This window comes from Zygotorulaspora mrakii, chromosome 3 (genome assembly GCF_013402915.1).
Source record: "Zygotorulaspora mrakii chromosome 3, complete sequence".
In the NCBI taxonomy this organism is placed as follows: Eukaryota; Fungi; Ascomycota; class Saccharomycetes; order Saccharomycetales; family Saccharomycetaceae; genus Zygotorulaspora; species Zygotorulaspora mrakii.
In genome coordinates, this window is record NC_050721.1 from 383,894 (window position 1) to 408,510 (window position 24,617).

The following is a 24,617-nucleotide window of genomic DNA, read 5'->3' on the forward strand; positions in this document are numbered from 1 at the left end:
TTTCATTGCTTCCTCAAACGACACTAAACTTTTGAATTCAGAGTTGATGAATCTGAAACGAATCTATTGCTTGAATTCAGCTTGTCAATTTCGTCACTGAGTTTCTTTCTGTCTCTGAAATATAGGAACCATAAGATTAGTGAATCCAAGAGTAAGAAAGCGAATACGAACCATGACATTGTTTCAGCTTTTTTACCCTTTTTAGCAGATATGATACCGAGACTTGCTCTAGGTACAAGTTCTGAACTTGCATTCATAGCCACATGCGTCCACATAGTTCCGAATCCCCACAGCAGAGTCAACGAAGAAGTCCAAATGAGAAGAAACCTGTTCATGATGTATTTTTTTGGTGATTTTGGAACTGTGACGTAAAGAATAAGTAGGAACATTATGACAGAAAGTATAATAGTTGCCATCAAAAGATAAGGATGAACTATTTCAGTAGAAGTGAGCTCGGCAAGCTGCAAAATGTTCAATTTTATGGGTACATTTCTGCTGTTCGCGGATGCAGTCGTATTATTTTTTGGTGATTGGACATTGAATAATTCGATAGAAAGATCGTCGTAGTAAGTAGTATTGATTAGATCTTTGCGTGGATAACATATGGAGCCATTTATTTGCGGTAAATTTGACAAACAGACACCCATATAACCAGACTTGATAGAGACCGATTCCATTCCTTGAAGCGATTGATTATTGGGCTGGGTAGCGGTAAAAGACTTCTGAATTAGCGGATAAAAGGGAGAGTTTTTCTCAAACTTATAGTCGACTAGATAAATTGACAGATTCGCATTGTTGTAACAGCCAACTAGCAGGAAAATTGATAGTAAAATAGTTATAGTACTGAAGAGCAGCGCGAAAACTCTTGGTGTTCTCTTGAGACAGAACAAAATCGCGGAAATCGAAAACATGGCAGATGCGTTGGTAACGGTATATACTTCCAATGGTCAGGGAAGCGACACATTCTGGTACCATCGAGTTGTGGAATTGCGGGCTTATATATATGCGGCTGGTGCATCAGAATTGTTTCAAGATCGTCGAACAGTTATGAAACAGAAAGTGAATTTATTCTAATCTGATATATATTTCTTCTGTACGTAGGAGTTAATAGATTTTGACATAAGAATATGATATAGGGCGCGATAAAGGTAAAAACGGGAGGCAAAATGGCAAAGAGATCGGCAGAAGTACTAATCCAGAGAAGAAGCACCCGTAATGATATCGACCAATTCGTTAGTGATGACCGCTTGTCTCGTTCTATTATACAAGATAGAGTACCTGTTGATCATGTCACCGGCGTTCTTCGAAGCGTTATCCATAGCATTTCTTCTTGCCGAGATTTCAGCGGCGTAGCCCTCTGCCATCGCCGTTAAAATCTTGTTTGATAGCGTGTACTCGAACAAATCGGTCGAGACCTTCAAGTCGTTGTCAATCTCGAACTTGCTGTACTTTGGGGACTCCTCGATGGTCTTGGCGTTGAAGACAGGCTTGACTTTTGGCTCGAAAGAGATCGAACTGACGGGATCGTTGTAATAGATCGAAATCTTTGGATATTTCTCCGCGCCGAGAGACAACAGCTTATTCGCGATCAGCGACGATTCTTCGAAGGTTGGCGCCTCTTTACCCGTACCGTTGACGGCTAACTTGATGTTGCTAGCATGCGTTCTCAACAGCTGAACCTTGATCTTGTCCCCCACCGTGACAACGTCGACATTTCCCGCATCCGAAGAGTCATTCAAATGCTTTCTGACCGCCTTGGCCAACTGCGAGTGGATCGACCCGCACAGCCCTTTGTCGGAGGTGATCGCAATGATCAGTTCCTTCGAGCTGTCTGCGTCCCCGCTCTCCGCCGTGAGAGGCTTGGTTTCCGCGTTCTGGTAGAATTGCTGGTCCGCGTTATCGAATTTTTTCGCCGTGACCTTCGCTCTTTCCGCCTTACTCAGTCTGGTTGAGGCGACGATTTTCATTGTCTTGGTGATTTTCTCGATGTTCTTGATCGACTTCAGACGCATTTCGACCTCTTTCAGGGTCGCGTACGATCTGACGCCATTGTGACGGACAAATGTGTTGCATGCAGCTCTCAACATTTTGAAACTGGATTGATGATGTAGACAACGTTGTTACCTAGATGACCTCAATTGAACCTGACGATGACCTGACGATGACCTGACGATGACCCGAGGAAGCTTCAACACTTGCAAAAACGTGTAATCTTTGTTTCAACACCTCAAACTTGGTAATGAGTGAAAAACGTAGCACCACGGTTATGTATATAATAATACAGTAAGGTAATAAACGAGTAACAACCCAGTAACAACCCAGTAATAGACCAGTAATAGACCAGTAATACGCCGTTTTCAATCCACCACTATCCAGTAAAAATCTAGCTATGTAGTGTAGCAATGCCTAATGCAATAACGGAATAACGAACAGGCCTCCTCCCGGAAACAACCACTGGAAAACCCACAACCACCAAGGCCAGACTGCCGGCAGCCAACAGCCAACCAGAGTTTTCAAACCTGAGACGTAAAGAGCACTCGAAACGAAGGCGACACCGACAGGAGACAGAGCGGAGACGCACTGAGGGCGCGATGATCCAGGAAAGGGGGCAGGCAGCGTCGAGGAAAAACACTGCGATGTGATTGGCTGGGCGAGGCAGCCGTGAGAAACGAGTGTGCGAGAGTGTCCGGGCTGCGGCGCCCGGACAGGACGGCGGACAGCGCGCGCAACCAGGGAGGTGTCCGGGAGCGAGCAGGTCACTTGGTACGCCGGGGGTTGGGTTTTCCGGTCGGCGTTCTGGTTTCGGGGCGAGATCTGGCTGTGCCTCTCTGGGCCATGCGAACGAGCTCAGCGCGGAAGTGCAAGACGGGCTTTGGCGTTGGCGGCAGTCGGGGACGTATGGTGTGACACATGTGATTTGACAGCATGTGGGGGGCCATTACGAAAAATATAAGACAAACAAACGACAATGACCAGTACACAAGTTGGGAGTTCAGAGGGTCCATCTAGGGTTACGCTGTTTGCTTCGTGATTGACTGTTACGTGTGCGCTACCCTCCGACTCTCTGCACAACCGTACCCGCCTGAGCAGGGGACAGAGATAGAGATAGCGATAGAGAAGGTGATCTGGAAGAGTTAGAGCGTTGGTTGATTTGTCGATTGGGCGCTTTATTTTGATTTGGCCAAGCACACTCGCGCAGGAACCAGCGTTTCGATACAGCTTGCGGCTGGTAAGTAGGTGCGCGTATCGTTGTGGCGTCGGTGTTGCCGTTTTGACTCAGGTGTGCCTTGATGATGAACGATACTGATGACAACAAAGCGACCTCTTTGAAAGATTTGAACGTCTCGGACAAGAGAAAGGTGTCGAACCTGCTTCATGGAAGAAAGGCAAGCACGTACTTGCGGATCTTCCGGGATGACGATGCAGTGGGGACTGAGCGCCATCGAGAGGATCCATCTGGCGATGGATCCTGCGATAAGTCGTCGGTGCAGCCGCCGTGTTTGAAGTCGACCGTTTCCAACCCCTCTATCCCAGTTGCTCCCAAAAGGAAGACCTCGCTTTCACTCTACGACACGCATTACAAGTCTTCCACATTGCCGAGAAGGAAATTTTCGTGGTCACGAAACTCTGTATCGAGCGATGCCCGGATTAGTGACGCGAATGATACAAGCCTGAAGCCCTCTTCCGCTACATACTATCCCCATAAATCGGACGATCAAGCGAAGCCTGGCGCAAGTGCCAGTGCAGACGGCGGCGCAAATGCAGGCGCAAGGGCAGTGGCACCTTTGGATGCACAGGACAAGATAACGTCTATCTCTGTACCGAAATTTGCACAGGAGAACCAAACGTCCAATGACTCAGATGCCATAGAGACCGATGATGATTACTACGACGACGATGAAGATGAAGATCATGATCTAAACGACTACCCATTGGCGGTTGAATTACAACCGTTCACAAACAACGTGGGCGGTCACACAGCGATATTTAGATTTTCGAAAAGAGCAGTCTGTAAAGCCTTGGTTAATAGAGAAAATGAATGGTATGAAAATATCGAAGTGAAACATAAAGAACTATTGCAATTCATGCCAAGGTACATTGGCGTGTTGAATGTCCGACAGCACATCGTTAATAAAAATGATGATTTTCTAAAAAAATTAAACCCAAACAAGAATAAAAAAAATTCGGTGAGTTCGAATGGTCCAGTCAATCCATCCCTATATTTTCCAAAAGTTGGCTGTCCACTTACTCATATTCATTCTTTCCCGTACGATAGTAATTCAATATCATCAAATGCCTTACCCGAGGTTGTTCTTAACGATAATAGACATATGATTTCTGATTCGTTACTAGGAATTAAACCGCTATCGCATTCGCCAAGCTCTTTGCCAACCGATACTTGTATTTACTCTAATGGAAATTCTGTTGATGATTCGAACAACCATTCCGGTAATATCAATTTAGGTTCAACAACAGTTAACACAAAATTAAAGGCGTTGGTCTTACAAGAGGTTTTTGCACCAACAACAAATTCACACACGACAATGAATCCGAGAAAACATCTTAGAAAATCTCGTGCTTCTTCGCATGATAACTCAAGGCGTAATTCAAATCAATCACTGAAAAATATGTCAATACAACCTGTCACATCTCCTTTGCTGAAAAAATCTCTGAAAGAAAGCATTTCACATGCTTTAAATAGTCCAAATTCTTTAATGGATTTAAGACAATTTCACAAAAAAGAAATGGCAAGAGAATTTATTGAAGATCATAATGATAGTCATGACCATGATGGAGAAAGTCAAACAAATACATGCACAAATACAACTGCAGATACGAGCACAAGATCTTCTCCGATATTGGGGCCACGCGAATCTGTATCACCATTATCATTGCCACTAGATAAACCCATTTCAAATGATGAAGGGGTTTTTGAGATGGATGATGATGAAATTTTGAAAAATAAACTACCGGAATCTCAAATGAATTCACATACTACGAATCATAATGTTTCGTGTAATACATCTTCAAATACAGATACAAATAACCAATCTGATTCTGTTACTTTTGAAGAGCATTCGGATACTGTTGTGTCAAAATTTATTCTGCTAGAAGATTTAACGAGAAAATTGATCAGGCCCTGCGCCCTTGATTTGAAAATGGGTACAAGACAATATGGCGTGGATGCCAAGAGATCGAAACAATTAAGTCAACGGGAGAAATGTTTGAAAACAACATCAAGAAAATTGGGTGTTAGGATTTGTGGATTAAAGGTATGGAATCAATCTTACTATATTGTAAGAGATAAATATTTTGGCAGAAGGGTCAAGATTGGTTGGCAATTTACAAGAGTATTAGCCAGATTCATATATAACGGTTCAAATGTTTCAAGTATTATTAAACAGATTCCAAGACTAGTTAAACAATTAGATGTTTTATCCGCCGAGATTTCCAATTTGAAAGGTTATAGATTATATGGTGCATCCCTACTACTAATGTACGATGGTAATAATCCAGGTAACAAAAGATGCAGAGTCAAAGTAAACCTGATTGATTTTGCTCGATGCGTTACTAAGGAAGCAATGGATGCAAATGGCATTGAATCATTTAGCATTCCACCAAAAAATTCACAATTAGAGGATCGTGGGTTTCTAAGAGGTATTAGAAGTTTGAAGTTTTATCTCATGTCAATTTGGAACTATTTGACAACTGATCATCCATTATGTAATGATGATGACGAATTAAATCAACTGCTACAAGAAAACGAATCTAAATTTGATAAAAATTGGGATTGGTTAGATGAATTTGATAAAGAAACTGAAGAACAGTATAATGATCCTAATAGTGAATTAAGAATAAAATGGAGAAAATTTGAACTCATTTTTGATTTGGAACCTCGCTATAATAACGACGGTGAAGTTAGTGATTAAGCATTTGCATCAAGAATTTTTTTCTTGCATTTTTTTTTTACTTGTGTAATATTTGTAATAGTAATAGTAATAGTAATATCACAATATATACACGTTTCAAGTTTTATTTTCAAGGAAAACAAATTGTTTGAACGACAGTAAAGCTATAGAAAACAAATAGAAAATTTCAACAGCGGAACTTAAGTTGTTCAGAAAGCATCAATCTTACAGCTTATAGAGACCGTCCTAATGTTGGAGATACTGGGACAGCCAATGATACTGGTTAGAAACAATTGGTTTTCTGAAAACAGAACAGAAAATTTTACAAAGTGTGAAGGTTCTTTTTGCATTAAGATTTCTATCATTTTTTTGTTTTATATTGCAAAAAAAGTGTTAGGCGGGTAACGTTGTATTTTTTTTGGATTTAAAACATTTATGTAAACAACAGCCAATGGAGTTATAGGTAAGGGAAGATGGAGTAGGCATTGAGGAGGTTCAGCGTTTCAGTGGCTCAGTTCTGTTAGTGACTTGACTTGATATGGACACGGAATCACCGCACGATGAAACCAAAGAAGCACCTGAGCCTTCAACACCTAATATAAGTGCTGCAGATAAGTATTTTATTGATCAGCGTGATCTCATCTTACAGGATATTAATAACACAATGGATTCCATATTGAATAACCTAAATACACTAAACATTTCGCTTGAGTCTTCCATAGCTGTAGGGAAGGAATTTGAGTCGGTTGCAGATTTATGGAAAACGTTTTATGATGGGTTGGAAACTGATGCTGAAGTACCAGCAAATTCTCAGGAAGATGAACTGCAGATTGATCAAAGTCATGACGATGTAATGAATTCGCAAAAAACTGAAACTGAAATTTAATAAGCAAAATAGAAGTCTCTCAATCTGCTATTGAGATAGTTTTCGGTTTCGATGCAAACTAGGGAGTATGTTGTTCCTTTTCGATAGCCCTGCCTTGTACTTTACTTTTCGCGAGTCAACGTCATAGATGTTTTTATTCGTTTTGTATATTAGATCCTTTAAAGGTTTATGAACATACTCAAAAGAGCTATTCATAGAGGTATTTGCGCTATTGCATTCAGTCTCGCACTCTTGTTCGTGGTCATTTGTTATCGTGCTGTCGGGAGAAGCTGCTTTATCAGGCCCCCTTTCAAATGTATTATTGGTCTGGGCCTCTACGCAACAATAGTCCTCTTGCGAGGAGTCATGTTTTTCTTTTACTCGCTCTGGAAACGGCTCGTTCAGCTTGTGTTCCACCTGTGAGGCCACTGATGGAACTGGATCGTTTCCGCCATCTGCAACTCTTGTTTCCAAGCCCGCTTCCCATCTACACGAGCCCAACTCTTTCTCTACTACACGCTCTGTTTCTGCAGCTGCACGCAGCTCGAGGCCATTCTTAGTATATTCTTCTATCCATTTATGTGGATCTTCAACCTGATCTGTTAACGAAAACTCTCCAGGAATAGTAGCACCTCTTGTGCTTGCTTCACGTGAAGCCTTTGCAGTTTCAGCAGAATAATCAGTGTGGCTTCTTGCTCGCATACCATCCAATGCTCTCGTGAACATTGCCATCTGCCTTATTCAATATGAACTGCTGCTAGACGAGCTGTTGTTTCTATACCAGACGTCAGCGGCTAATCTTGGAAGCTGCTGAAGCGATCCTATACAATATCGGCGGAGATGCGTATTCAGTCACAATCGTTCATTACGAGAAAACTGCAAATGTCAAAAGCACACTTTTTTTTGCAGAATCATACATAATCTCTGTAGTTCATGTACTTATCTAGTAATCTTATGGTATACAAAACATGATTAAAGGATTACAAGACTCTTTAAGCTTGCTTATGTGTCTGGGATTCCGAATCGGGTTGATTAACACTCTGATATAATGGAAAGCAAAGCAATCCCGGGCGAAGCAATTTCAACGACATAGAGGCCGCTGCTGAAATGAGTTCTGGTTGGAAATATTTGCTGGCAAAGAGGTTTTCGCTTATAGGCCGCTACGATTACCTGAGCCTGAAGCAATTTGACTTCAAATATTTCTGTCAGGTCAAAGTTCATTTGAGTTCTTGTGTGAGCTGTCCGAGACATTGCTTTAAACACCCCTACACCGCACCCCTACAAGATTCGAATCACCTCAAGTAAAACGATTCCAAACCTTTGCTGCAATATTTACTGTCGATTGTCGCCTTGAGTGTCACTTTTTGGTTTGAATTAGGGTTGCACAAGGGATGATTTTTCATCAGTTTTCTCTCTATTCATGGTTAACCACGGTGTGAGACTCACTGCGTGACAGGCCCTCTTTTTATGAAGGTTCCGTTGCCTTATAGGTTTCTTTTTAGTGGATAATTTCCCTTCCTATTGAAAGGGCAAAATTCATTTACCGGGCGTGCTTTTCTCACCTTTCATTGTATCGGATCCCGATTCAGCTTTGCAGAAAGAGATGTTTCACTTTGGAATGGTTTCGGAGACTGTTTCATGTGCTATATCAATACAATTATCGTCGGTCATCCAGTATTTTTTTTAGTGCTTTTCTAGAATCGTTTTGTGGCTACTAAAAATTAGGATGGGACTGGTCGCAGTCTTTCAATCGATTTGTATGTTCTTCCTGCACATTTTTTTTTACTTTTTGGACCTTTTTAACCCACCAAACGAGTATTCGATGCCATTTCGCTCGTGGAATATCTCTTTGGTGAATTTCGGACGCTTAAGCGATGTAGTTGCTCGAGTATTTTTGTAGATTCTTTTGTGATATACATCATCAAGTTGTGTTTTCTTGATTCTTTTCGGGCAGAGAGAGTGCGACGTTTTCAACTTGGTGAAAAAAAATCTTGGCATTGTAAGGGATGGTTATTTACATCACGATTACCAAAGATAACACAGTAAACAGGAGCCGTGCAGCATGGAAAAACGACAGAAGTCTCTTCAAAATCGCTTTCATTTTATAAATAACGACTACACATCTCAGGCCTTTTTTTTTCTTTCCTTCACAACAGCCACGATCCTGGGTAACTATACAAGGGTCGGGTTATCGAAACTATCGAACTATGGGACATCATACGTAGCACCGGGCTCCATTTTATGGAGTAATCTTGTCGCATGCATACTTATGGGTATGTTGCAAGTGCTGAAAAAGGGTGGCTGGTTCGAGCTGGAGCAGATATCGGAGATGTTTGTAGTGCTGACAACGGGCTATTGTGGTGCTTTATCTTCCTACTCAAGTATGATACTTGAAATGTTTCTACATTCAGCAAATTTGACCCCAATAAATGTCTCGAACGATATAAAGCTACCCAATAGAGCATACGGTATAATGGAGTTTCTATCTGTTCTGCTTGTCCAACTATTTGTATCTGTGGGCTCTTATATTTTTGGTAGGAGCTTTGCTAAAACATTCATACTACCGTTGGGTTATCGGATGGATATGCCTGAGATGATGAGTGAACTGCAAAGAGAACCACCCGTTCCGCAACTTAAAATTGCGTGGACTTACAAAACGGTACGAGCTGTGCAATGGATTTTTGCCCTTTTGGCAATTCCACTCATTGCATTGATAATTGTATTGACGTGTGTTTACAGTAACTACTCACGTTCGTCTTGGACGTTAGCACAACTTTTCGCCATCCCAGCTGGTTTCTTAAGATTTTTCTTGGCAAAGTTGTTCAATTCAAAACTAAAGAGATTCCCACTAGGAACCTTTATAGCAAATGTGTCTGCTGTAGCTACTTTGGCAGTCTTTACAATGTGTTTACGGGGAAGAAGTCACTCAGGTAGCAGTACCCCAATTGCAGGCACCGTAACGCAATGCCAAGCGCTTTCTGCTCTGTCCTCAGGATTTTCGGCAACCTTGAGTACTGTCAGCACATTCATCAACGAAGGCTACAATCTACCGCTATTCGATGCGCTGGTATACTATGCTGTTTCAATTTCCGCATCTTACTGCGTGATGGTGGTAATGCTAGGTTCACTCGCATGGACGAGAGGCCTTACGTCTGCCGCGTGCTAATGGATAGCTAGCTCGATATGCGATAACGGATCCCACGAGATTTATAGAATATATTAATACTTCCTACACTAAAAGCTAATAAGTGATAAATATCAATTTGTGACATAAATATTGATATATGTGGTGTTAGGGTGTCCTGGATTGGCGCTGTGCAACCAGGCCTCAACGGTGTCTATAAGTTTACTCATACTTGCTAAATGAGTCAACGCCCAGAATGAAAACTATCTACTTATTTAACGAGCCAACGTATTTTGAAACGCCATGTCTGAGGACCCTGATAGAACGCAGACGCCCATAATTTTCGCTCCTGAGACTTACCAATATGATAAGTTCTCTTTGAAAGAATCTGAGCTTGGGGGTGATCCAATTGAGCAGTTTACGAAATGGTTTGAGGATGCTAAAGCAGATAAGTCTGAGACTCTTCCGGAAGCGATAAATTTTGCGTCAGCTGAACTACCAAGCGGCAGAGTATCATCGAGAGTCTTATTGTTCAAGGAGCTAGATCACCGTGGATTCACTATCTATTCGAATTGGGGAACTTCGAAAAAGGCTCATGACATCGCAACCAATCCTCATGGTGCAATCACTTTCTTTTGGAAAGATTTGCAGAGACAGGTGAGAATTGAGGGATTTACTGAACATGTTAATCGTGAAACTTCAGAACGTTACTTCAAAACAAGGCCTCGTGGTTCCAAGATCGGCGCTTGGTCCTCACCTCAATCGAATGTGATAAAGGACCGACAGGAACTCGAAACATTGAAGGAAAAGAACATGGAAAGATTTGCGGACGTCGAAGACGTCCCTTGTCCTGATTATTGGGGTGGCTTGAGAGTTGTTCCATTGGAAATTGAGTTCTGGCAGGGAAGGCCAAGTCGTCTGCACGATCGTTTCTCTTACAGGAGAACAACTGAACATGACCCTTGGGAGTTGGTAAGATTGGCTCCTTGAGAAAAAACTTAACTTATTTATCATTTCTTTACTCATGATTTTAAATCTTCCGGTCTTATGCTTAATGTTATTTACAAAAGTTTATGTAGCGCAACATTGATCTTTTCATGGATATTTTCATTATAGTTTGCTGTCTCCTCATCAAATCTTTTCAGCATGCTTATAATCGAAGTCCTTTCGCGACCTGATACAGATTTCTGCAAGCGATGTATCATGTAAGCAAGATTCAAATAGAGCATATGAACAGCGAACCTTTCAATTTCGTTCGAGCCGTTTTGGTCGGCATTTTGCAGCGTTTTTCGAGCTCTTACCCATTGAGATTCTTGTGGCTCTATGTCTTCGCACTGCGTAATAATGTTAAGCGCCAGACCAAGGTGAAGGAGCCGAATGTCAAACATGCTGCCTGATTCCACTTCCATATGCAACAGAACAAATTCTATAGACTGCGTATAGGCATGTATTTTTTCTTGCACCGGAAGCATTGAGAGTATACTTGTGCCATTAGTTAACAGAATCATACTTTTGACATAATTCTCATCTTTTTCAAACTCAGGATGCCGTATGAGTTTTTGAAGCAGCAAAAGAGCCTCTTTTTGATTTTGCTCAATGTGGTGTTTTGTTTCTGTGGTCAGAAGTGTCTCTATAGATTGGAATATGAGATTTGCGTTCTTCTTCTGGCCCACTAGATTGAAGATTTTACGCGCAAAGCCAGATGATGACAATACGGTGGGGTGCATCAAGTAAAGCTTTAATGCATACGCTTGGGCAGGTTCATCATTTGTTTGCTTGAGGAAATCTGTAAAGTTAAGACGCGTCATTTTATGCCCTATTAGGGAGCAATCTGGTACCATCGTTTGAGAAAGCATCAGGAAAACGCTATCATGGAATATATCTGGTAGGTCATTTGAGTTCGATGCCAATCTCGTAAGCAAGTATCCCTGCAGTAATAGAACAACTGGATCCTGTAATATCTTGGGGAAAGACCATTTTATTGTCCTAGGCAAATTATTTCGAAGTATGTAAAGCAAAAATGCTTCATCATCACGTATTGCCAACGAAAGATTGAGAAGCTTCGAGGTAAACACTATTATCTCCATGTTTATGGATGGCTCGGCAGTCAGAAATTCCAAATCATCTTGATATTTCAGAAAATCACCCATATTTTTTAAGTCATTAAAATGATGCGTGGTAACATTATCCCTATTTTCGCTTACTTTGTCTCTGGATTTATTTCCCTCTATTGTTCTCTCCTGTTCATCAATTGAAAGTTCATCTGATTTGCCTTGGAGCATAGTTCGAGCCCTTCCGTAAGTCACTTTTCCATCGTCTTCATGATCACTAGCCTGCAGCAACTGTTCCAGATCATTTTGAAATGTCTTCTGAATTGAATAGTCGTCAATGTTTTGAAAGGAAGATAGTAATTCGTTAACGTCCTCTACTGTTTCTTCTAATGGGCTCTTTGACGTATGAGCGCTGGAAGGTCCATCATTATCATAGCATTTCTTTTCGTAGTTAACTTTTCTCTTCTTTTTGCAGCTATTATTCTCCTCCAAAAAGTCGAATATTTTCAAATCAGAAGTAGTGACTGATTTGTCAAAGCTGGTTGCCATTGTTACTAGAATGGACTCATCTTCAGTTTCGATGCTTGCTCCGGAATGCGCTTCTACATCATCCACATTATAATCTTTAGCATACTGACAGGGATTGCTAAAATCGCTCAGCAACGAGGACTGATCTTCGTTTGGGGTATTTTCGTCCTCTTGGATTTCGCTTACTTCAATATCGCCTTCATCACTAAATTCCACTTCTTCGGATTCGCGTAGTTTTTTATAATAAACTGCCACTGAACTACTACGTTTGCCGTATGCTCTCATGAGGCTCAATACTCAAGTGTTCAGTTTGGTTCTGAAAGCCTCATCTTCTCCATTGGTATATACATGTCCTTTCTTGACGCGTCTTTAAGCGCCCAGCTGATCGTGATCACGAACTATATCACAAAACAAAAGTAGAAAAAGTGGAACACTTAAAATACAATTTAGACGTGAGAGCACTTTCCCTAAGAAATTTTTCACTTAAGAATCTGTTCCAGATACGAGATGTACGGAGACCTGGCTAATAAATTGGTCCTCGAGGCGAAGAGAACAAAACAACTAAACAGTAGAAGTATTCAGCAGTCGAAACTACCATTATATCATGAAGAGTTAGTACAGAACATTTTGAAAGAAGTGGGACAACTGAAGAAGAATTCAGAATACTTGAAGCAGCACCAAATCCTAGATGACGTAGGTGGTAAGGTCTCTAAATGCCAATATTTTGTCACGCTTTTGTGTATGGAAAGAAATAAACGGTGCCTCTTGGCATATCAAAAGCTGAGAACCGATACACTGGACAAATTTGCATGGGATAATAATGGAATAGATTTATTGAACGGCTTTGACGATGTTGATCAGAATGCCAGCGATTTATCGCGCCATGAACTTGAATATGTGAAAGAATATTCTGATTTGATTACCGATCTAAAAAGTGGCGAGCTAGCAAACGTGGACTTATCTGGCAGTTTGAAACCACCAAGTGACGTGTTCATAGATGTAAGGGTATTGAAAGATGCGGGGGAGATCCAAACCGAGTATGGTGTATTCAATCTGATCAAAGACTCTCAATTTTTTGTTAGGCAATCAGACGTGGAAAGGCTCATACAGCAGGGGTATTTACAAAAAATATGATGCAAGATACAATATTCAATAGAGGTGAATTACAAGTAAGATTACAAATTGTTGTACATGCACGATATTTCGCCAAAGAGCACAACAGACCAAAATGTGATCAATTGAAGTGCACAATGAACTGCCCAAATAGTGTCGATTGAGTCGCTGTAGAAGAAGCGATGCTTCCATCGTGTTAGAAGCTCAAGTGATCGTCAAACAATCAATCAAATGGTGAACTGTCCTTTATCAACTGATTTGTGGTGCACGGGTGCGTTTTTCTTTTGAAATTGATTATGGGGAAGTGAAAATTTTTGAGATGCCTTTAATAACAAAGATATTAGTTTACCCTCAAACTTTACCTCGGCTGATATCGCTAACTCAAGTGCTGCACTGCTTTTTACTGATATTGATTGATAGCACAGTCTCCAGCTTGTGCTTGCTTGTCTTATTTAAAAACTGATTATCAAGATCAATTAAATATGAGTGAGAAAACAATCGAAATGTCTGCTACCGACAAGGCCAATTTAACTCATAGTGAACAACATTATTTTGATTCCTATGATCATTATGGAATTCATGAGGAAATGTTGCAAGACTCAGTACGTACACTGTCCTACAGAAATGCTATTGTGCAAAACAGAGATCTCTTCAAGGATAAGATTGTTTTGGACGTTGGATGCGGTACTGGTATCTTGTCAATGTTTGCCGCTAAGAATGGTGCCAAACATGTGATTGGTGTTGATATGTCAAGTATCATTGAAATGGCCCGTGAAATAGTTGAATTGAACGGATTTTCAGATAAAATTACCTTATTACGTGGCAAATTAGAAGACGTTACACTACCATACCCGAAGGTTGACATCATAATTTCTGAATGGATGGGTTATTTTTTACTATATGAGTCAATGTTAGATACTGTATTGTTTGCCCGTGACCGTTACTTGGTTGAAGGTGGTCTAATTTTCCCTGACAAGTGTTCTATACATATCGCTGGTCTAGAAGATGCGCAATATAAAGATGACAAGATTAATTATTGGTATGATGTGTATGGATTTGATTATTCTCCATTTGTTCCTTTAGTAATGAAGGAACCTATTGTCGACACCGTGGAAAGTCATGTTGTTAACACTACTAGAGCCAAATTAATTGAATTTGATTTAAATACTGTTAATCTATCGGATCTTTCATTCAATGCTAAATTCAAGGTAGAGACAAAGAGACAAGATTGGATTAATGGGCTAATTGCATGGTTTGATATCGAATTCCCTGCCCCAAAGGGTAAGAAGCCAGTTACTTTCTCCACAGGTGCCCATTCAGCTTATACCCATTGGAAACAAACTGTTTTCTATTTGACTGATAATCTGGAAGCCGAACGAGGCGATGTTCTAGAGGGTGAAGTATCATGCGCTCCTAATAAGTTTCACAATAGAGATCTGGACATCAGCATAAAGTACGACTTCAAAGCAAAAGGTGTCGACTCTGAGAGTAGATCAGTTCAAGGTGAAACTAAGTATGTGATGCATTGAAAGTGGTAATGTGGCACAGATTTTGTACTCGATTGTATATTAGCTATTGAAGATATTTGTAAAATAATAAAATTTGATAGAGATGTAGCAGCTCTTTGCATGTATATACTTGATAATATTTCGTACAATGTAATTGATCTAATGCTTCAAAGCTAGCACAGGTTTGATAGAATTGCACCTCTGCAGGGATTAAGAAGATAGAGACATATTATATTCTGTATATTTGTAAAAATACTAAATAATGAGAATAATTAAGAATAAATCTTTCTCTCTGCTTAATCGTGTTTCAAAGTTTGCGTGAAAGTTTCAGATGGTTTCTTACCACCCTTTTCAGCTTTCTTGGAGCCCAACTTTTCAGCAGCAAAGACTTTTGCGTATGGGTTCAATCTCAATAGAACTTGCTTGTTCTTCAATGGGTTTTTCTTCAAAACATGAGTACGTTTCTGAGTAGCTTGACCGGCTGGTCTAACAACGGATTGAATTTCAGAAGAGTTGATAATTCTAGTAACATCAGTGTTGGTGATAATGTTAGATGGCAAGGAGTAACCACTTTTGGAAGAAGTAACGGTTTCAGAACCCCAAACCTTGTCTAAATTAGCGAAAGCAGATTCGGTCCAGATAACGAATCTACCCAAGTGAGCACCTGGAGCCAATTGCAACAAGTTCAAAGAGGCAACGTTAGCAGTCTCAACACCTGGAATGTTTCTACAGGCCTTGACAATACCGTTGTCTTGGGAGTAGACGACCAATGGACCTCTTCTTTGAGTCCATCTTCTGTTTCTGTACTTACCTTTACCAGCTCTCAATTTCTTGGACTTCAAGACCTTGATCAAATCAGATTGAGCACCAATGGCCTTGAAAGCAGCAACAGCTTCCTTTGTTTTCTTGACAGATTCGAAATCGTCAGAAACAACCAATGGGATTTCTGGGATCTTTTCAACTCTGTGACCTCTAGCCAAAACTAAAGAGGAGATAGCAGAAGCTGCGATAGCGGAAGCAGTTGCAAAACGCTTTTCGTTGTGGTTAACCTTAACGTTCCACTTTCTCCATGTCTTGGTTGGAGCAAACATACGACCACCACGACACATGTTACCGAAAGCAGCTTGACCAGATCTGTGGGTACCACCACCACCAACTCTTGGAATACGGGCGACAGCACGACCAGTACCCCATGATTCAGCAGAGGTTTGATGACCAGCCTTCTCAGAGACAGCGTAGGCTTGTCTCTTGTTCTTGTTAACAGAAACAAAAACGGAGTGGACGATATCAGCACGGATTGGTGCAGAGAAGACAGCTGGTAATGGAACAGCAGAAGAGGTGGCTTCACCACTTAGAGAGTGAACAGTAACTTGAGGACGAGACATTGTATGTTTAATTCCTTTTAGACGGTGGTTTTTTTGTCAAAAAGTAGCATGGAATAGTGAAAAATTTTTTTTTTCAATGCGTTTCTTATATAGATGAAAAAAAGCTTGTGCGTCGTCGAAAAAAAAAATAAAAAATCCTATAAAAAAAAACATGCGAAAAGGCACATAAGTTAGCGGCAAGATCATATATTTTAATATGACCATTGCACGCCTTGCCAATTTACAAATTTTATGTTATTTGATGTTATAATTTGTTTTTAGCTCTTTTTATGATTTCTCTCTCGTTATCGAGAAGGATTCTAATACAAACTATCCGGATTTTATTAACAGACGCTGCATTTTGTATCAAGTCCTTACTAGCCTGGGAGGAATTCTTCATCGAGAGTAGCTGTTTGAACAATTTTTTATGCTCATGATTTGGCTTTCTTTGAAGAATTACCCACGAATGCTTGTCTGATATCCCATCACACTCAACTGCAGTTTTTAGCATGCCCCAATCCTTTTTATTAAGAGAGAGTAAATTTATGAACGCATGCAATTTCAGAGATGCATTGCCATCGAACTGCACGTACATCTCAGATAACCACGGTTTAGAAAATTCTGGTGTGTCATCACCATGTTCATCATCTGCAAGTCTCGTTGCACTATACCAAGCGTCAAATAATGCATAACCCATGTCACTCCACCATGTAGTCCTCAACTTAAAGCTATTATCACTCTTGACTAATTTCAAGACCTCTCTACCTAGATGCACTATGTCCAATGCATTCTCTAGAACGCAAAATCCGTATCTTGCAAGTAGTAATGGGTTAGAATATTCTCCATATGAATTGAATATTTCATCTCCGGCATTGATACCGTTGACAAGCACCATCTCTACACATTCATCGTCACTGTCACTACCGTTGTCGTGTTCACTGCTGCCGTCATCATCAGTAAGAGTTATCTCAATATCACTGGTATCGCTTCCATCGTCCTCACTTTGATCATTCGCAGCACTGTTATAAGAATCAGCAAGTCGGCCTGCATCATTAGATGCTGCCGCCCTTGACATCGTTTCCGCTATCATGTGCTTGCACATTCCTGGCTCACCACAAAGTTCGCAAACTTCATATAACGAACTAAAATGTACATCGGGTTCCATAACTCTATGATTGAATAAATCTGCAATTGGTACCAATGCACTTTCATGGAATGCATCGATTTCAAAAATACGTGAAGATATAGCATAAGCAACAGCGACGAATCGCAGATACGGGTTTTCACTTTCAGGTACATCAACGTCGAAAAACTCTGCTGGGATGGGCAATCCAAACTCTTCATTCCACTTTCTAGCTACAGAAACGGCAACGTTGAAACCCTCCTTGACTTCTTCTTCGGGAATGAGCCCATTATGCAATGTATCCAATGTGGATCCCTTGAGCAGCTTCTTCTCTGCAGCATTCCAATGATTAGGTGGAACTATCAGAGTGCCGTTCGAGTCTTTGATCTTAATAGTCTCTAGGTACTTATATCAGTGACTACCATCCTTAAAAACCGTAGTTTCGTAGATGAAAGCTATAATTGAAGCTAGAATCCCGTCTATCTCTTCATCAAGTAGCAGATTGGCAATGGAACTGTTAGAAGCTGAAAAGATGGACGATTTTGGTATTTTGAGCAATGTAGTGTCCGGTTCTATATCCTGTTTTGCAAATACACCAAGTCCACCGAAGGGAGATCGCCTCACTTCACAAAGATCTGCCTTGAATTCGCCCTCATTTTCCTCAACAAACTCTAGCACATCACGAAGATTATCATACAATGTGTTAGACATAGGTGGCTTGGCCGTAACAAGGCTTTTCAAGATTTATTTCTTCTCATCTCATTGCATCGCATTTTGAAATTTTTCATACCACCGTGTAGCAGTAAATAACTGGTAAATAAACACCACTTGAACAGGAAGCTAAAATAAGGTTATAATCATCAGTGGATCACACTCAAACATTGAGGGGATAGGCATTGAGTCAACGTTGAATCAATGTCCAACATTAGTAGGTATAAGACCTTTCCTTGTGATTCTTTGGGCTTCGTATGCCGTGACTGCATGTGAACATTAACAATGGTTGAAAAATTTGTTCTTGTTATAAAAGAAAGGGTTCCTTACTGAATTACCCTTTTTAATGTATGTCAGCGTGCAGATCTTCCAAGGGTATTTGCATGTTATAGAAGCAGTAATTGCGAAATTACTGTCCAGTTGTAACGCAGTACAGGTGCTTTCTCTGAAGATCTGCGGCATAGATAAGTCAACTTAATTACTCTCAAAACAGTACAACATGTCCAACAAATCCGAAATGACGGAGGAAACAAGTCATAAGGTCAGGAAGCAAAGCACAAAGAAACCTCACAAGGATTCAGGTTCTAGTAAAAAGGAAAGCAAGAAATATAATTTTCTTGTGAGAACATTGTGGACTTTTGTAATGATATCAGGGTTTTTCATCACTCTAGCATCCGGCCATTTCTGGTGTATCATGTTAATTGTAGCATGTCAAATTGCTACTTTCAAGGAATGTATTGAAGTAACAAGCGAATCTGGGCGTGCTAAAAACTTGCCACTTACAAAGACTTTAAATTGGTATCTCCTATTCACTACAATTTACTATTTGGATGGTAAATCACTTTTCACATTTTTCCAAGATTACTTCATTCAGTACAGATTTTTGACACTACTTGCAGCAAATCATAAGTTCATCAGTTATTGTCTTTACCTCATGGGATTTGTCATATTTGTTTGCAGTCTGCGGAAGGGATTTTTGAGGTTCCAATTCGGTTCTCTATGTATAACACACATGGTTTTGATGCTAGTAGTGGTGCAGGCACATTTGATCATAAAGAATGTGCTCAATGGTATCATATGGTTTTTACTACCTTGCGGTCTTGTCATTGTTAATGACATCTTCGCTTATTTATGTGGTATCACTTTTGGTCGCACCAAATTGATCGAAATTTCTCCAAAGAAGACTCTAGAAGGTTTCCTGGGAGCGTGGTTTTTCACGGGTCTTGCAAGTATCATTCTTACCAGACTATTAACTCCTTACATGTACTTGACCTGCCCCGTTCAAGATATCCACACAAACTTTTTCACTCCTCTGACGTGTGAATTAAACCCTGTATTTATCCCTCAAGATTTCAGACTACCACCAATTGTTTTTGAGAAGTTGGGCATATCCGTGATAACTATCAAACCTATCTACTTCCATGCTCTAAATTTGGCAACATTTGCCTCATTGTTCGCACCTTTCGGTGGCTTTTTTGCCTCCGGTTTGAAAAGAACCTTCCAAGTGAAAGATTTCGGTCATTCAATCCCTGGTCATGGTGGTATTACCGATAGAGTAGATTGTCAGTTTATTATGGGATCGTTCGCAAATCTGTACTACGAATCATTCATCAGTGAGAATAGAATTACGGTAGAGACTGTTTTGTCAACAATTTTAATGAATTTAAATGAAAAGCAAATTATAGAAGTAATCTCCACTCTGAATGCCGTACTATTCAGGAAGGGAATTGTCGATAATCAAAAATACAAACAATTGGCTTATATTTATAGCACTGCTACAGAAAATTTAACAAGCTAACATGCTTGAAATTTAGGTTAAGGTCACGGTTCTAAGAGTTTATTACCAGGTATAAATTTGTAAACATTCAATCATCAATTAATTTATGTAAAGTAAGTGCAGTCATCACATAATTTGTTTTTTTTATTTTATGCTTCTTATTCCCGATGAAAAAGTAATCCTTGATAAATAATGAGGGATCCGCAATGCGATGGGGTTTCTTCTCCAGGATTAACAAATCGCACAGGTGTATCCTTTGGGAATTAGCTAGAGCGGGCTGCTTTGAGAATGATTTTTTCATTGGATGAGGATTTGTGCCATCTAAAACTAGCAGATTCCCAAAATGGCATTCCAGCTATAGCAATTCATGATGAAAGCGACGACAATTCTGAGAGAGCAACTGAATTCTCAGCACCATCAACTAAGGGCACCCAGCTGTCATCAAGCACAGAACCGATACCGTTCCAGAATGGCCCTAAAGCTAGAAGGAGATCATCTGTCCTGGAAAGATTCCCAATTACTACACCGCCCCATACGAGACGTGTCTCTATAACGCCAACATCACTGAAACCCGATGGAAATTTATGGAGCGATCAGAAGCTTAAATCAGCACGTAATCTTAAAGATTTTTCACCGGTGAGGGTTTTGGGAAAGGGCGCATATGGAAAGGTCATTCTCGTGAGGGACCTTACCACTTCAAAACTGTATGCTATGAAGCAGCTTAAAAAAGCAGAGATAATCTTTACAAACCAAGAAAACGTTGATGAGAACAGTGATGAACACAAGGATAGTAGTGCTCTCTTCAAAAGAATTGAAAGGACTTTCGCAGAAAGAACGATTCTTTCCGAATTGGAGCATCCAAATATTGTAAAGTTGTTTTATTCCTTTCACGATAATTCAAAACTATATTTATTATTGCAATACATTCCAGGTGGTGAATTATTCTTTCACTTGAAAGAACATGGCACATTGGATGAAGATACCGTTGCTTTTTATGCAGCTGAGATAAGTTGTGCATTAAAGTTTTTACATGATAAAGGGATTGTTTATAGAGACTTGAAGCCAGAGAATTGTCTGCTTGACCAAAATGGTCATTTAGTGCTAACAGATTTTGGATTGAGTAAAAAAAGCGTAGCCCAAATGGAGTCAGATGCAGGACTGAAAGAAGATAATAATATTATGGAATTGCATTCTATAATTGGTACCCCAGAATACTGTGCTCCCGAAATTTTACAAGGTTTATCGTATACCAAAAATTGCGACTGGTATTCCCTCGGCTGTTTGGTATACGATATGTTGGTGGGTAAGCCTCCATATACAGGTGCAAATCATAAAATAATTCTTTCAAAAATTCAAAAGCAGAACGTCAAACTTCCATATTATTTAAGCGATGGCATGAAAGATATGCTTGGTGCCCTGCTAAAGAAAGAGCAGGGCAAAAGATGGGATGTTGACAATTACTGGAGAGTAGCGCAAAATAAGACGACAAAGGCCAGAAAGAAAAGGAAGGCTGGCCAAGAACGTACGTCAGGATACACAGCACATTTTGTTTTCAGAAAGATCAACTGGAAAAAACTAGAAAGCGGTGAATTGCAGAATTCTGAGTCCGGTCCCATCGTTCCTTTGATTACCGATTGGGCTTTAGCTGAAAATTTCGATACTGAATTCACTAGCATGTCTTATGAGCACGACTGCAATGAGACCAACGATTTAAATATTCCAAACGCATCTGATGTTTTTAAGGGCTTTAGCTATAAGGCTAGTGGGAGTTATTTGGATAGATACTTTTGAGGCTGTAGATACAAGGACTCGAAATAAGCTAGAATCGCTATTATTGTGTTATATAAATATTTACTCATATACATCAACGAACACTAAATTCAACGCAGCATTACGCTTTTCAATCTCCGACTCGTCGGGTTTGTTTGAATTGGGGAAGGTCAGCAAGTTACTGCATTAATAATCATCATCATCCTTCCTTAAGGGCGACAATGAAAAAACAGTCAATATTTAATGTCGAGAGCCTCGAGAAGGGATATAACTATCTTAGAGGTGACTTCCATTCATATTAACACAACTATTAACTATCATAAAGGAGATTATGCTTCCAGCATTCAGAAGATTGATGTCGACCAAGATCCCCACACATTTTAAGTCCGTAGTCTATTCTGCAGAGAGCTTGGAGGAGTGTACAAGCGTGCTATCAATACAGAACTACAAGCCCAGAGAAGACTTAGAAAAGTCTATTGTACTCCGTACACTGGCATTTCCTATCAATCCATCTGACATCAATCAACTGCAGGGTGTGTACCCTTCGAAGCCGGAAAAGACCCTCGATTATTCCACTCATGAGCCTGCAGCAATTGCAGGTAATGAAGGCGTTTTTGAAGTTATGTCAGTTCCAAAAGGTGAAACAAGTCTAACTGCAGGCGATTGGGTCATACCCGTTCAAGCCAACAACGGTACTTGGTCAAACTATCGTGTTTTCTCCAAAGCAACAGATTTGATCAAAGTGAATGGGCTTGACCTTTACAGCGCTGCTACAGTATCGGTCAATGGATGTACCGCATATCAGTTAGTCAACAACTATGTTGCTTGGAATAAAGGCAGTAATGAGTGGTTGGTTCAGAATGCTGGAACCTCCAGTGTCTCAAAAATCGTTACTCAAATTGCAAAAGCTAAAGGAATAAAGACACTAAGTGTTATTCGTGACCGTGACAATTTTGATTCTGTGGCGCAGGTATTGCAAGATAAGTTTGGAGCAACAAAAGTTATTTCCGAGTCTCAGAATAATGATAAATCATTCAATAAGGAAACCCTACCAAAACTCTTGGGACCGGATGCCAGAATAAGATTAGCATTGAATTCAGTCGGAGGTAAATCAAGTTCTGCAATTGCACGTAAACTTGAGAAGAATGCATTGATGCTTACTTATGGTGGAATGTCAAAGCAGCCAGTAACTCTACCAACATCATTGCATATATTCAAAGGTCTAACTTCTAAGGGATTCTGGATCACGGAGAATAACAAGAAGAATCCACAGGAAAAAGTAGAAAATATAAAGGATTTCATCCAATTATATAGAGATGGTAAAATCATCTCACCAAAGGAAGAGATTAATACAGTTGACTGGGACGTTCATTCAACTAACGATGAGCAACTGCTTGAGATGATTAAAAATGCTATAGATGGCACTGGCAAGAAACAAATGGTTGTGTTGAAATGGTAATCGTTACATGTAGTTTTTTTGCTTTATTCTTTATACATTTCTTAGCTAAACAGGGAAAATTCAATTCTTTTTATTATAATAAACCATCGATAAAATAATGCAACATAAACTTAAAATGACGTAACCAATAACTTCCCATCTGATAATTGTAGTTTGTTTTGGTTCAAAAATCCAGTCTGAAATGCCCATGAATATAATATTTCCCAAATTTATGGTAGTTGCATATTCAGCGTTTGTCCTCCTGTTAATTTGCAGAAGTGATAAAACTGCAGGTAGCGAGCCTAATAATGTTGATGAAATAGCAATCCCCCAGAAGGCTTGGTCTTTATAGACAAAGGAGATAGCGTCCTTTAATGAGGGGAACAAAGGCAATAGACAAATCATGCAGGTGAAACCAATCTTCGACAAATGCGAACACTGCTCCGTCAATGTAATATTTTTTGAGTTGTTAAACCATTTATTCCATAAAACCGCAAAAGGACCAATTGTCAAGGCTCCCAATCCGCACAATAACGCACTCTTCAGTCTATCAAAAAGGAATGGATCGTTCAACTCGCCCGTACTCTCGTTGATGGATAATTTTCCTGCCAGTAAATCACATGTAGCCTTCGTGTAAGAGACAATCAAAATTCCAAACAACGCAGCCATCATCACAACAAAATTTCTTAGAAGGTTTCTTCTCTTCGTCAAACCGCAAACCCCATATAACAAAGACGTTATTTCGAAAATGGATGTATTCTGTATCAGCGAGACGTCAAACGCTGGTGACATTGAGATCGCCATGGTGTAACTCAGCATCGGTATCAGTAGCAACACCGACAGCGTAAGAAGCTTGGCAACGTATTTCACCGTGAATTTGCGGCCCCCAGGCGACACCGCAGCACCGACTGGTGCTGCGGTCGCTGCTGTATTCTCGTGCTCCTCAGAAAACGATTGCAACTCAACGTCTGTTGTCGATCCCAGAGGCACCGCCAGGTAACTCTTCACATCACCTCCCTCACCATGAAAGAACACCGATATGGGCTTCAGTAATACCCAAGACGAAAAGTATATAAATGTAAGAAGCACCATCAGCCCCTGATGCGTTTTTTCATCGTCATTGTCCTCCAATCCATCCCTCGTTTGCAGAATAGACAAACACTTTGTTTGCACTATATACCCAAATACCGCAACAAACCAATATATCCCAGTGGCCATATTAATATACTCTCTTTTCGTTAACCGTGAATGCCACTTGGTGCCGCACCGCACTTACTTCGAATATTGTAATCTAAATTATATGACAAGAACTAAAATGTATGACAAGAGCTATATT

At 40.2% G+C, this 24,617-nt stretch overlaps 15 protein-coding genes and 1 pseudogene across 16 annotated transcripts; 9 read left to right on the forward strand and 7 right to left on the reverse strand.

Moving 5' to 3' along the window:
* Window positions 1-23: 23 nt before the first annotated feature.
* FIG1 (Fig1p) lies at window positions 24-911 on the reverse strand (the record flags this gene model as incomplete). Its single annotated transcript, XM_037287680.1, has 1 exon — window positions 24-911. One exon carries the CDS (start codon window positions 909-911, stop codon window positions 24-26), a length of 888 nt encoding a protein of 295 aa, XP_037143575.1.
* A 279-nt stretch (window positions 912-1,190) lies between these two features.
* ATP3 (F1F0 ATP synthase subunit gamma) lies at window positions 1,191-2,087 on the reverse strand (the record flags this gene model as incomplete). The annotated part of the gene is made up of 1 exon (XM_037287681.1): window positions 1,191-2,087. One exon carries the CDS (start codon window positions 2,085-2,087, stop codon window positions 1,191-1,193), a length of 897 nt encoding a protein of 298 aa, XP_037143576.1.
* Window positions 2,088-3,290: 1,203 nt separating this feature from the next.
* On the forward strand, window positions 3,291-5,930 carry KCS1 (inositol polyphosphate kinase KCS1; the record flags this gene model as incomplete). The annotated part of the gene is made up of 1 exon (XM_037287682.1): window positions 3,291-5,930. The coding sequence occupies one exon, from the start codon at window positions 3,291-3,293 to the stop codon at window positions 5,928-5,930; it is 2,640 nt and encodes an 879-aa protein (XP_037143577.1).
* Window positions 5,931-6,447: 517 nt separating this feature from the next.
* Window positions 6,448-6,795, forward strand: DAD1 (Dad1p; the record flags this gene model as incomplete). Its single annotated transcript, XM_037287683.1, has 1 exon — window positions 6,448-6,795. The coding sequence occupies one exon, from the start codon at window positions 6,448-6,450 to the stop codon at window positions 6,793-6,795; it is 348 nt and encodes a 115-aa protein (XP_037143578.1).
* Window positions 6,796-6,822: 27 nt separating this feature from the next.
* Window positions 6,823-7,506, reverse strand: HED1 (Hed1p; the record flags this gene model as incomplete). The annotated part of the gene is made up of 1 exon (XM_037287684.1): window positions 6,823-7,506. The coding sequence occupies one exon, from the start codon at window positions 7,504-7,506 to the stop codon at window positions 6,823-6,825; it is 684 nt and encodes a 227-aa protein (XP_037143579.1).
* Window positions 7,507-8,836: 1,330 nt separating this feature from the next.
* Window positions 8,837-9,940, forward strand: HG535_0C02010 (FluC/FEX family fluoride channel; the record flags this gene model as incomplete). The annotated part of the gene is made up of 1 exon (XM_037287685.1): window positions 8,837-9,940. The coding sequence occupies one exon, from the start codon at window positions 8,837-8,839 to the stop codon at window positions 9,938-9,940; it is 1,104 nt and encodes a 367-aa protein (XP_037143580.1).
* Window positions 9,941-10,201: 261 nt separating this feature from the next.
* PDX3 (pyridoxamine-phosphate oxidase PDX3) lies at window positions 10,202-10,888 on the forward strand (the record flags this gene model as incomplete). Its single annotated transcript, XM_037287686.1, has 1 exon — window positions 10,202-10,888. One exon carries the CDS (start codon window positions 10,202-10,204, stop codon window positions 10,886-10,888), a length of 687 nt encoding a protein of 228 aa, XP_037143581.1.
* A 71-nt stretch (window positions 10,889-10,959) lies between these two features.
* RAD61 (Rad61p) lies at window positions 10,960-12,762 on the reverse strand (the record flags this gene model as incomplete). The annotated part of the gene is made up of 1 exon (XM_037287687.1): window positions 10,960-12,762. One exon carries the CDS (start codon window positions 12,760-12,762, stop codon window positions 10,960-10,962), a length of 1,803 nt encoding a protein of 600 aa, XP_037143582.1.
* Window positions 12,763-12,984: 222 nt separating this feature from the next.
* On the forward strand, window positions 12,985-13,611 carry PSF1 (DNA replication protein PSF1; the record flags this gene model as incomplete). The annotated part of the gene is made up of 1 exon (XM_037287688.1): window positions 12,985-13,611. The coding sequence occupies one exon, from the start codon at window positions 12,985-12,987 to the stop codon at window positions 13,609-13,611; it is 627 nt and encodes a 208-aa protein (XP_037143583.1).
* A 461-nt stretch (window positions 13,612-14,072) lies between these two features.
* On the forward strand, window positions 14,073-15,119 carry HMT1 (protein-arginine omega-N methyltransferase HMT1; the record flags this gene model as incomplete). Its single annotated transcript, XM_037287689.1, has 1 exon — window positions 14,073-15,119. The coding sequence occupies one exon, from the start codon at window positions 14,073-14,075 to the stop codon at window positions 15,117-15,119; it is 1,047 nt and encodes a 348-aa protein (XP_037143584.1).
* A 275-nt stretch (window positions 15,120-15,394) lies between these two features.
* On the reverse strand, window positions 15,395-16,483 carry RPL4A (60S ribosomal protein uL4; the record flags this gene model as incomplete). Its single annotated transcript, XM_037287690.1, has 1 exon — window positions 15,395-16,483. The coding sequence occupies one exon, from the start codon at window positions 16,481-16,483 to the stop codon at window positions 15,395-15,397; it is 1,089 nt and encodes a 362-aa protein (XP_037143585.1).
* Window positions 16,484-16,727: 244 nt separating this feature from the next.
* Window positions 16,728-18,296, reverse strand: HG535_0C02070 (annotated as a pseudogene). Its single transcript has one exon. A coding segment is annotated over exon 1 (1,569 nt).
* Window positions 18,297-18,795: 499 nt separating this feature from the next.
* Window positions 18,796-20,094, forward strand: CDS1 (phosphatidate cytidylyltransferase; the record flags this gene model as incomplete). Its single annotated transcript, XM_037287691.1, has 1 exon — window positions 18,796-20,094. One exon carries the CDS (start codon window positions 18,796-18,798, stop codon window positions 20,092-20,094), a length of 1,299 nt encoding a protein of 432 aa, XP_037143586.1.
* Window positions 20,095-20,361: 267 nt separating this feature from the next.
* YPK3 (putative protein kinase YPK3) lies at window positions 20,362-21,864 on the forward strand (the record flags this gene model as incomplete). Its single annotated transcript, XM_037287692.1, has 1 exon — window positions 20,362-21,864. One exon carries the CDS (start codon window positions 20,362-20,364, stop codon window positions 21,862-21,864), a length of 1,503 nt encoding a protein of 500 aa, XP_037143587.1.
* Window positions 21,865-22,174: 310 nt separating this feature from the next.
* Window positions 22,175-23,302, forward strand: ETR1 (enoyl-[acyl-carrier-protein] reductase; the record flags this gene model as incomplete). Its single annotated transcript, XM_037287693.1, has 1 exon — window positions 22,175-23,302. The coding sequence occupies one exon, from the start codon at window positions 22,175-22,177 to the stop codon at window positions 23,300-23,302; it is 1,128 nt and encodes a 375-aa protein (XP_037143588.1).
* Window positions 23,303-23,362: 60 nt separating this feature from the next.
* Window positions 23,363-24,499, reverse strand: CSG2 (mannosylinositol phosphorylceramide synthase regulatory subunit; the record flags this gene model as incomplete). The annotated part of the gene is made up of 1 exon (XM_037287694.1): window positions 23,363-24,499. One exon carries the CDS (start codon window positions 24,497-24,499, stop codon window positions 23,363-23,365), a length of 1,137 nt encoding a protein of 378 aa, XP_037143589.1.
* Between the last annotated feature and the right edge of the window lie 118 nt (window positions 24,500-24,617).